Source organism: Ylistrum balloti, unplaced genomic scaffold (assembly GCF_031769215.1).
Source record: "Ylistrum balloti isolate Yb309-2 unplaced genomic scaffold, AGI_CSIRO_Ybal_v1 Utg370298, whole genome shotgun sequence".
Taxonomy (NCBI): domain Eukaryota; kingdom Metazoa; phylum Mollusca; class Bivalvia; order Pectinida; family Pectinidae; genus Ylistrum; species Ylistrum balloti.
In genome coordinates, this window is record NW_026782224.1 from 1,624,706 (window position 1) to 1,637,537 (window position 12,832).

General features: G+C 38.7%; 1 protein-coding gene across 2 annotated transcripts in view; it reads left to right on the forward strand.

The window, feature by feature from the left end:
- Positions 1 to 6,032, forward strand: part of LOC132553157 (cubilin-like) — a 38,870-nt gene extending 32,838 nt beyond the window's left edge. For both annotated transcript variants that reach the window (XM_060217378.1, XM_060217379.1), the window contains exon 19: positions 1,370 to 6,032. In XM_060217378.1, coding sequence (XP_060073361.1) covers positions 1,370 to 1,509 — 140 coding nt within the window. In that variant the 3' untranslated portion in view covers positions 1,510 to 6,032. The remainder of the gene's footprint in view (positions 1 to 1,369) is intronic.
- Positions 6,033 to 12,832: the final 6,800 nt, after the last annotated feature.

The following is a 12,832-nucleotide window of genomic DNA, read 5'->3' on the forward strand; positions in this document are numbered from 1 at the left end:
CATATTACCCACATCCCTGATAGCATACAGTCCATATTACCCACATCCCTGATAGTGTCCATATTACCCACATCCCTGATAGCATACAGTCCATAAAACCCACATCCCTGATAGTGTCCATATTACCCACATCCCTGATAGTGTCCATATTACCCACATCCCTGATAGTATACAGTCCATATTACTCACATCCCTGATGGTGTCCATATTACCCACATCCCTGATAGTGTCCATATTACCCACATCCCTGATAGTATACAGTCCATATTACCCACATCCCTGATAGCATACAGTCCATATTACCCACATCCCTGATAGCATACAGTCCATAAAACCCACATCCCTGATAGTATACAGTTCATATTACCCACATCCCTGATAGCATACAGTTCATATTACCCACATCCCTGATAGTGTCCATATTACCCACATCCCTGATAGTGTCCATATTACCAACATCCCTGATAGTGTCCATATTACCCACATTCCTGATAGTGTCCATATTACCCACATCCCTGATAGCATACAGGCCATATTTCCCACATCCCTGATAGTATACACTCCATATTACCCACATCCCTGATAGTGTCCATATTACATCCCTGATAGTGTCCATATTACCCACGTCCCTGATAGCATACAGGCCATATTACCCACATCCCTGATAGTGTCCATATTACCCACATCCCTGATAGTGTCCAGATTACCCACGTCCCTGATAGCATACAGGCCATATTGCCCACATCCCTGATAGTGTCCATATTACCCACATCCCTGATAGTGTCCATATTACCCACATCCCTGATAGTATACAGTCCATATTACCCACATCCCTGACAGTGTCCATATTACCCACATCCCTGATAGTATACAGTCCATATTACTCACATCCCTGATAGTGTCCATATTACCCACATCCCTGATAGCATACAGTCCATATTACTCACATCCCTGATAGTGTCCATATTACCCACATTCCTGATAGTATACAGTCCATATTACTCACATCCCTGATAGTGTCCATATTACCCACATCCCTGATAGTGTCCATATTACCCACATCCCTGATAGCATACAGGCCATATTTCCCACATCCCTGATAGTATACAGTCCATATTACCCACATCCCTGATAGTGTCCATATTACCCACATCCCTGATAGTGTTCAGATTACCCACATCCCAGATAGCATACAGGCCATGTTTCCCACATCCCTAATTTCAAGATGGTTCCTTTTGCTTTCTGTTGATAAAGGAGATTATACTGTCCCAGATATGGCAGACTATTTGTTGATTTGTCAGTATTATAGTTGAAGTTTGTCAATGTGATATGTAATGACACTATATATGTATATTTTTTTCTCTTACAGTGAAATCCTATGTGGTGGTCATCGTGGCTCTGGTTTGTCTTGTACTTGGAATTGTTCTGGCCATAGTAGTACCAGTCATGTACAAACGCATCAAATATCCCAACTACAGGCATCTCCAGGACCTTAGTGTGACCACGTAATACTTCAACACACAGATCTGACCCCTACGACTACAGACTTGACCTTTCATATCTAAGTTACTATAGCAACCACAGAGATCTGACCCGTACAACTGCAGACTTGACCTTTCATACTTAGGTTACTATAGCAACCACAGAGATCTGACCCCTACAATTCCACGCTTGACCTTTTATACCTAGGTTACTATAGCAACCACAGAGATCTGACCCCTACAACCACAGACTTGACCTTTCATACCTAGGTTACTATAGCAACCACAGAGATCTGACCTCTACAACTACAGACTTGACCTTTTATACCTAGGTTACTATAGCAACCACAGAGATCTGACCTCTACAACTACAGACTTGACCTTTTATACCTAGGTTACTATAGCAACCACAGAGATCTGACCTCTACAACTACAGACTTGACCTTTTATGCCTAGGTTACTATGGCAACCACAGAGATCTGACCTCTACAGCTGCTGATGTGATATTTCTATCTATTTTACTATTGCAACTATACCGATCTGACTCCTACAACTAATAACGTGACCTTTATATCTAGATTTAACCCTTATATTGTATACAAGCTTGATTTATGTGAGATGCTTATATTGTTTACTTGATTGAAGATCTGTTATCAGGTGTAAGCTTATCAGTCATGCCATGAAATTACTAATTTTACTTGAAAAATGTTGATAAACCTAATCTGCCTCAGAATATATGTGTGCCATATAAATGTAAGTTGATGGTATAAAAAGAGCAGGCCAGAGTGGTTTGTATATAAGTTAAGTACAGGCTCACTATTGATTGAGCAGTAACCAGATTTCATTGCTTTTGTGTCATCCTTCATCACCTCTTTTTTTGAAACAACTAATTTTAAGGAATGTTTTGATGAAAGGTCGTGATATTTTGGTATTTGCTTCCTAGAATGAAATAAAACCACAAAATGATGATCTTGACCCATATTCAAGGTCAACAGAGGTCAAATTTGTTTTAACAGTCTAAGGACTTCTGATAAAAACAATTGTTGACACTGATTGCTCCAAGGTTTGTGAAAAGAAATGACCTTGTCCTACATACAAGGTCTCAGAGTTTAAATGTGTGAAGCTGTTCAAGAGACTTTTAATTCTATTTATAGGAAAGGCTTAGAATCATAGTTTTTTACTTTAACCCACAGGGTCAAATTGTTAAACAATTCAAACTGCTTCAAAGTTGAATTGAATGGCCTTAATAGGAATGCTACAAAGTTTGTGTAAAAGTTAGATTTTTTAAACTCCAAAATATTTTCCTTGATGAACTAAAGCTATCCTATTGAGGTAGTGTCTTACTGTATTTGTCTTTGAAAAATAATATGACCTATATATTTATTCACGGATATTTTGGTTAAAGTTAATTACTTCATGTCACTTTTCCCTGATCAATAGCTGTTCAAAGAAATCTTCAAAATCCCAGAAATAAAAAAAAACTTTGATCTTGCTATTTTCAAGAAATGCAACAGTGTTAACATTCTTGGTGGTGAAGTTGGTTTTAATAAGTGTGATTTATTTGCCTATACAGGTCTGATATTGTGTAACTTTTCATTTAACATTTAAAAGTAGAGTAGGTGCTACAGGCCCATAGGGCCTCTTGCATATATGCATTATGTCTACAATATTGAATTTCAAACTCACATGTTATGATTTGTTTAAAACAGAGCAATTGGTATGTTGTATATAATGTTATATTTTTGTATTTTATATCGATATGTGAAATGTGCAGGTACTTGTTGAACAGCCGCAATGTGAAAATGATAGCACAGTTTTTATTTAATCTTTAACAACTCACATGATTCAAATTACTACTCAGATTGACAAAGATGGTAATGTTTTTGAAATGGGGCTTTGAATTTCTACTTCAGTCCAGACTATTTAGGAATTATTTCAACTAAAACATTTTAGACAAATTATCGGATGGCTGTAACAGTTTGTCTACAGAAACTTTGCATTTGACACAAAACGTTTTATAATTCTATATTTTCTGTATTTATCTACAGGGTAAGTGTTAACATTCCTCCTGAGAAGCATCCAGCACTAGTAGTGGACAGGTCACTGTATCTACAGTACAACACTAGTAGTGGACAGGTCACTGTATCTACAGTCCAACACTAGTAGTGGACAGGTCACTGTATCTACAGTCCAACACTAGTAGTGGACAGGTCACTGTATCTACAGTACAACACTAGTAGTGGACAGGTCACTGTATCTACAGTACAACACTAGTAGTGGACAGGTCACTGGATCTAAAGTACAACACTAGTAGTGGACAGGTCACTGTATCTACAGTACAACACTAGTAGTGGACAGGTCACTGTATCTACAGTCCTATACTAGTAGTGGACAGGTCACTGTATCTACAGTACAACACTAGTAGTGGACAGGTCACTGTATCTACAGTACAACACCAGTAGTGGACAGGTCACTGTATCTACAGTACAACACAATAGTGGACAGGTCACTGTATCTACAGTACAACACTAGTAGTGACCAGGTCACTGTATCTACAGTCCAACACTAGTAGTGGACAGGTCACTGGACCTGCAGTCCTACACTAGTAGTGGCTTTTGATATGGATTAAGATTGTTTGTTATTTTGTTGTGGAGCTGGTTTTACATTATGTTGTAATATAATAATGATATGTAATATATTATTATCAGAGTGATTGAACTTAACATGTAATCCTGATCTGCATTTTTCATCATTAGTTGTTATTTGTTATGAGATTGTTTTATTCTGATTATGTCTCAGATACATTTCAATGTCTTATTTTTTCATTATACTGACAAAAAGTTCATTAAATACATACATTGTATGTAGTAATTACCACTGATCTGGGTACACTCCTGTCACCACAGATCTGGGTACACTCGTGTCACCACAGATCTGGGTACACTCCTGTCACCACAGATCTGGGTACACTGGTGTCACCACAGATCTGGGTACACTCGTGTCACCACAGATCTGGGTACACTCCTGTCACCACAGATCTGGGTACACTGGTGTCACCACAGATCTGGGTACACTCGTGTCATCACAGATCTGGGTACTCTCCTGTCACCACAGATCTGGGTACACTGGTGTCACCACAGATCTGGGTACACTCGTTCCTCTGAAATGAGAGATTGTAAAAAGAAAAATGTCTGATGCAATCCCTTAGAGCAGGTCTTTTGTTGTGAATTTCATTTGATTTTGATTTTTTGTTTTTTAGTTTAACATCACTGGTTGAATTATTATACTTGATTTCACTTCTCTGTCGCTTACACTTTGTAATGAACCACCCACTATCAGAGAATATCCTCGATGTACATTGGAAGTATTTAGTTTGATTCAATTTCTTCTGCATTTTATTTTCATTATTTTGTGTTTTTGGTGATGGAGACATTGTTTATGATAAACAATAGTTACTTTATGTAATTGTAATACAGAAAACGGAAACATTGACAGGAGTCAGATAAGGTAGGTTTGTAAAGTGTAATTATAATAAAGAAAACGGAAACATTGACAGGAGTCAGATAAGGTAGGTTTGTAAAGTGTAATTATAATACAGAAAACGGAAACATTGACAGGAGTCAGATAAGGTAGGTTTGTAAAGTGTAATTATAATACAGAAAACGGAAACATTGACAGGAGTCAGATAAAGCAGGTTTGTAAAGTGTAATTATAATACAGAAAACGGAAACATTGACAGAAGTCAGATAAAGCAGGTTTGTTAAGTGTAATTATAAATGTTTAAGTATTCTCCACTTCAAATTTAGTGGATGAAATATTACATAATTGAAAATATTACAATAAAACCAATCAAAATGTCAGATCTTACACCAGAACACAAAATAGATACTGACATAGAACTTATATACTATATGTACCTGCCTACAGAAAATGTTTCACATTTATATTCAATATTTACCTGCCTACAGAAAATGTTTCACATTTTTTTTTATGCTTACCTGCCTAAAGAAAATGTTTCACATTTATATTCAATATTTACCTGCCTACAGAAAATGTTTCACATTTATATTCAATATTTACCTGCCTACAGAAAATGTTTCACATTTATATTTTATTCATACCTACCTACAGAAAATGTTTCACATTTTTATTCTATGCATACCTACCTACAGAAAATGTTTCACATTTTTATTCTATGCATACTTGCCTACAGAAAATGTTTCACGTTTATATTTTATGCATACCTACCTACAGAAAATGTTTCACATTTTTATTTTATGCATACCTGTCTACAGAAAATGTTTCACATTTTTATTTTATATTTACCTGCCCACAGAAAATGTTTCACATCACTCAAAATTACATTTCTGATCAAGGCAAAAAGAAATATATTTATACCTACAAATGAATGCTTTATTGATCTTAATATCAAACCTCACAGAGTTGTCGCCCGTTTTAATAACTTTCGAGTTATCTCCCCTCTTACATTTTTGGGTTTTTTTTGTGACATATTCTGCTTGCATTTGAATAAAGCTTAATATATCTATCAAAGCTTCTTTATTTGTAATTGAGAAAAAAAATACAGAAAAACCGTATTCTATCGTCCTAAGATGGGTCATGGTGGAGTTTTAGACCTTCATTCTGTGCTAAAAAGATGTCATGTTTGACTTTTAAGCCATCAATCCTGAACGTATTTTTTCTGGAATATGTCGTGTTGGAGTTGAGGCTTACAATACTGACTATGTTCCGTCCCAAAGATATGTCACGTTCGAATAACAGGTCCTTAGCCCCAACTGTGTTCCGTAATAAGGTATGTCATGTTGGAGTTTTAGGCCATTAACCCCGACTGTGTTCCATCTAAAGATATGTCATGTTGGAGTTTTAGGCCCTTAACCCTGACTTTGTTCAGGACTTTGAAATACTGACGTATGACGGAGGGATATTCACACTCAAACATGAGTGATATTGAGGAACGGACGCCGGACCCTGATGTACTGACGTATGACGGAGAGATATGGACCCTCAAACACGAGTGATAGTGAGGAACGGACGCCGGACCCTGATGTACTGACGTATGACGGAGGGATATTGACAATCAAACACGAGTGATAGAGAGGGACGGACGCCGGACCCTGATGTACTGACGTATGACGGAGGGATATGGACCCTCAAACACGAGTGATAGTGAGGAACGGACGCCGGACCCTGATGTACTGACGTATGACGGAGGGATATTGACAATCAAACACGAGTGTTAGTGAGGAACGGACGCCGGACCCTGATGTACTGACTTTTGACGGATTGATATGGACCCTCAAACACGAGTGATAGTGAGGGACGGACGCCGGACCCTGACATACTGACGTATGACGTTTTATACACAAGCTGGACGGCTGACGTAGTTGAATTTTACTTAGTGTTACGTGTGTACGGTCCCGGGAGGTACCATCTGTTAGATGCCGCGCGTGCGGAGCTGTACATGCCGAAGGGGCTTTGTTGTGACACTTTAGATTACAAATATCCTGAAGGCTGATGTCATGTTATTCTCGTTATGAATTACGTATACGGAGATAACATATTGATAGGTATAAACAAGGGTTCTCGGACAAGAATACCAGTATACACAGAGAAAGTGGCACACTTGTTGTTGACGAGCCTTGCGTTACATCTATTATTTAGTATACACAGAGAAAGTGGCACACTTGTTGTTGACGAGCCTTGCGTTACATCTATTATTTAGTATACACAGAGAAAGTGGCACACTTGTTGTTGACGAGCCTTGCGTTACATCTATTATTTAGTATACACAGAGAAAGTGGCACACTTGTTGACGAGCCTTGCGTTACATCTATTATTAAGTATACACAGAGAAAGTGGCACACTTGTTGTTGACGAGCCTTGCGTTACATCTATTATTTAGTATACACAGAGAAAGTGGCACACTTGTTGTTGACGAGCCTTGCGTTACATCTATTATTAAGTATACACAGAGAAAGTGGCACACTTGTTGACGAGCCTTGCGTTACATCTATTATTAAGTATACACAGAGAAAGTGGCACACTTGTTGTTGACGAGCCTTGCGTTACATCTATTATTAAGTATACACAGAGAAAGTGGCACACTTGTTGACGAGCCTTGCGTTACATCTATTATTAAGTATACACAGAGAAAGTGGCACACTTGTTGACGAGCCTTGCGTTACATCTATTATTAAGTATACACAGAGAAAGTGGCACACTTGTTGTTGACGAGCCTTGCGTTACATCTATTATTTAGTATACACAGAGAAAGTGGCACACTTGTTGTTGTCGAGCCTTGCGTTACATCTATTATTTAGTATACACAGAGAAAGTGGCACACTTGTTGTTGACGAGCCTTGCGTTACATCTATTATTTAGTATACACAGAGAAAGTGGCACACTTGTTGTTGACGAGCCTTGCGTTACATCTATTATTTAGTATACACAGAGAAAGTGGCACACTTGTTGACGAGCCTTGCGTTACATCTATTATTAAGTATACACAGAGAAAGTGGCACACTTGTTGACGAGCCTTGCGTTACATCTATTATTAAGTATACACAGAGAAAGTGGCACACTTGTTGTTGACGAGCCTTGCGTTACATCTATTATTAAGTATACACAGAGAAAGTGGCACACTTGTTGTTGACGAGCCTTGCGTTACATCTATTATTTAGTATACACAGAGAAAGTGGCACACTTGTTGTTGACGAGCCTTGCGTTACATCTATTATTAAGTATACACAGAGAAAGTGGCACACTTGTTGTTGACGAGCCTTGCGTTACATCTATTATTTAGTATACACAGAGAAAGTGGCACACTTGTTGTTGACGAGCCTTGCGTTACATCTATTATTTAGTATACACAGAGAAAGTGGCACACTTGTTGTTGACGAGCCTTGCGTTACATCTATTATTAAGTATACACAGAGAAAGTGGCACACTTGTTGTTGACGAGCCTTGCGTTACATCTATTATTTAGTATACACAGAGAAAGTGGCACACTTGTTGACGAGCCTTGCGTTACATCTATTATTAAGTATACACAGAGAAAGTGGCACACTTGTTGACGAGCCTTGCGTTACATCTATTATTAAGTATACACAGAGAAAGTGGCACACTTGTACACAGAGAAAGTGGCACACTTGTTGTTGACGAGCCTTGCGTTACATCTATTATTAAGTATACACAGAGAAAGTGGCACACTTGTTGTTGACGAGCCTTGCGTTACATCTATTATTAAGTATACACAGAGAAAGTGGCACACTTGTTGTTGACGAGCCTTGCGTTACATCTATTATTTAGTATACACAGAGAAAGTGGCACACTTGTTGTTGACGAGCCTTGCGTTACATCTATTATTAAGTATACACAGAGAAAGTGGCACACTTGTTGTTGACGAGCCTTGCGTTACATCTATTATTTAGTATACACAGAGAAAGTGGCACACTTGTTGTTGACGAGCCTTGCGTTACATCTATTATTTAGTATACACAGAGAAAGTGACACACTTGTTGTTGACGAGCCTTGCGTTACATCTATTATTTAGTATACACAGAGAAAGTGGCACACTTGTTGTTGACGAGCCTTGCGTTACATCTATTATTAAGTATACACAGAGAAAGTGGCACACGTGTTGACGAGCCTTGCGTTACATCTATTATTAAGTATACACAGAGAAAGTGGCACACTTGTTGTTGACGAGCCTTGCGTTACATCTATTATTTAGTATACACAGAGAAAGTGGCACACTTGTTGTTGACGAGCCTTGCGTTACATCTATTATTTAGTATACACAGAGAAAGTGGCACACTTGCTGTTGACGAGCCTTGCGTTACATCTATTATTAAGTATACACAGAGAAAGTGGCACACTTGTTGACGAGCCTTGCGTTACATCTATTATTAAGTATACACAGAGAAAGTGGCACACTTGTTGACGAGCCTTGCGTTACATCTATTATTAAGTATACACAGAGAAAGTGGCACACGTGTTGACGAGCCTTGCGTTACATCTATTATTAAGTATACACAGAGAAAGTGGCACACTTGTTGTTGACGAGCCTTGCGTTACATCTATTATTTAGTATACACAGAGAAAGTGGCACACTTGTTGTTGACGAGCCTTGCGTTACATCTATTATTAAGTATACACAGAGAAAGTGGCACACTTGTTGTTGACGAGCCTTGCGTTACATCTATTATTTAGTATACACAGAAAGAAAGCCTTGCGTTACATCTATTGGCACACTTGTTGTTGACGAGCCTTGCGTTACATCTATTATTTAGTATACACAGAGAAAGTGGCACACTTGTTGTTGACGAGCCTTGCGTTACATCTATTATTAAGTATACACAGAGAAAGTGGCACACGTGTTGACGAGCCTTGCGTTACATCTATTATTAAGTATACACAGAGAAAGTGGCACACTTGTTGTTGTCGAGCCTTGCGTTACATCTATTATTTAGTATACACAGAGAAAGTGGCACACTTGTTGTTGACGAGCCTTGCGTTACATCTATTATTTAGTATACACAGAGAAAGTGGCACACTTGTTGTTGACGAGCCTTGCGTTACATCTATTATTAAGTATACACAGAGAAAGTGGCACACTTGCTGTTGACGAGCCTTGCGTTACATCTATTATTAAGTATACACAGAGAAAGTGGCACACTTGTTGTTGACGAGCCTTGCGTTACATCTATTATTTAGTATACACAGAGAAAGTGGCACACTTGTTGTTGACGAGCCTTGCGTTACATCTATTATTTAGTATACACAGAGAAAGTGGCACACTTGTTGTATACACAGAGAAAGTGGCACACTTGTTGTTGACGAGCCTTGCGTTACATCTATTATTTAGTATACACAGAGAAAGTGGCACACTTGTTGTTGACGAGCCTTGCGTTACATCTATTATTTAGTATACACAGAGAAAGTGGCACACTTGTTGTTGACGAGCCTTGCGTTACATCTATTATTTAGTATACACAGAGAAAGTGGCACACTTGTTGTTGACGAGCCTTGCGTTACATCTATTATTAAGTATACACAGAGAAAGTGGCACACTTGTTGTTGACGAGCCTTGCGTTACATCTATTATTTCATTTCGATATTCGGTTTGTACAGTTCATTACAAATTATGTAAGTTTCCGATCTGATCGGAAAAACAAAATGGTCGGCTTGTGGCTATCTTGGTTTTTTCTGTAATACATGGACCATTGTTATGCTATTTTCAAATAAATGATTTATTTGAAATAGCTAATAAATAAATTTCTCATCACTACATTAAAAGTGAAGGCCTGTTGTTAAATAGCTAATGACTGGCTTACGACATTGGTTATCAGGTTCTCTCCAAACATCTATCTCCTGAATAATGTGACAACACAGTGAATACTGGATAGGTTTAAGGTCCTTTATACTTCCTATCTATGTATATTCAAATTTTCGAGGATTGGCTGCTCGAAAAAAAATGTCGACAGGCTAAAGATTATCTAACTGTTTCTCAAAATGTGCTGTGTAGATATTTCTGCATGTTTTGCGTTTGAGGCCGGTGTAAACTAACGGGTAATTAATTCCCTTTATCAGAAAGTACCGGGGATTTATATGGGCGCTTTCCTTGTTGAATGACGTCATCTAATCCATCCAAATAAAACCGAAAATTGCCACCAGGATCTCCTGTACTCAATAAAATGATAGATTTATCCGTACAGAAAATACCTCTTACTGTGAATTTGGGACCTGTTGGCACGGCGGTATATTTTTATAACCTACCTCTTAAACAGCCGTTCATATGGTAGAACCAGACTCCCACCGCATATTTGTAGAGCATATGAGTAAGGAACAAGAACGATTTCGGGGAGTATTTTATCACAAGGCCATTCTAAACGTCCATAAACAACTGCCACGCAGGTCCTTGATTGTGTGACGTCATTGTTGGACAGATTACAGTGAATGTCTATACCTGATTGTTTTGAACATGTTTGTGATTGTGTGAGATAGACCAGCTTTAGCTGTAGAATTTATTTACAATAAGCGAAGCTGTGGGGAAAGAATGATTGACATGTTTTAGATATTGTGCCATCGGTGTTAATAGTACTGCTGTGTACAAGAGGTAATCCTATCAGGCGATATGACACACTGAATCCATAGAGTAAGGCCTACATCTGAACCGTTAATTCAGTCTGGTGATCTGATATCATGGAACAATATGTATATATTTATCTTTGAAAATACATATCCACAACTGTAATTCTTCTGCTTTAGATTTGCCGATACGGGTTTAAGGTTTGTGAATTTATATTTGATCCCTAAACATAAATATACAATCTTGGGCTTAAGATATCAACACTAATTGTCTACGTGTAATCAGTTAACGTGTATATGTCATATCCCTCAAAGCTGTCAATGAAACAGATGGAGTTTGTGTCGTATCCCTGAAAACCTACTCACGAGTTTGAAACCATTCATCTATAAACTGCTTGTAATGTATCCTTCTGCATTGTTTATGGTTAACGACATCCTCGTCCATCAAACATCCATCTGAGACAATATAACACAAGTATCCCCGCCCCTCAAACCTGCCCCTGTGTCAGTATAACACATGTATCCCCGCCCCTCAAACCTGCCCCTGTGTCAGTATAACACATGTATCACCGCCCCTAAAACCTATCCCTGTGTCAGTATAACACATGTATCAACGCCCCTCAAACCCGTCCCTGTGTCAGTATAACACATGTATCAACGCCCCTCAAACCTGCCCCTGTGTCAGTATAACACACGTACCCCCCGCCCCTCAAACCTGTCCCTGTGTCAGTATAACACATGTATCACCGCCCCTCAGACCTATCCCTGTGTCAGTATAACACATGTACCACCGCCCCTCAAACCTATCCCTGTGTCAGTATAACACATGTATCCCCGCCCCTCAAACCTATCCCTGTGTCAGTATAACACACGTATCACCGCCCCTCAAACCTATCCCTGTGTCAGTATAACACATGTATCCCCGCCCAATGTATCATATCTAATTCTGTCCCTCCAACTAGTCCATAAGTCAATGGACGGCATGTATTGCTGTCCCTCGAAACAGTCGACATGCCAATGCATCATATGAACTCCCGTTCCTCAAACCATCCATAAATCAATGAACGACATGTATTACCGTCTCTCAGATTCATTAATGTGTATGAATATATACTTTAAAATGTAATTTCCTCAGTCCAATAAATCTCCATACCGCAGGGCAGAACTTGGCCTTCATCAGCTTTGTCAACGTTTTTCTGGTCCTGCCCATGTAGAAGTCCCATCTTGCGATGGAGATATTCTGG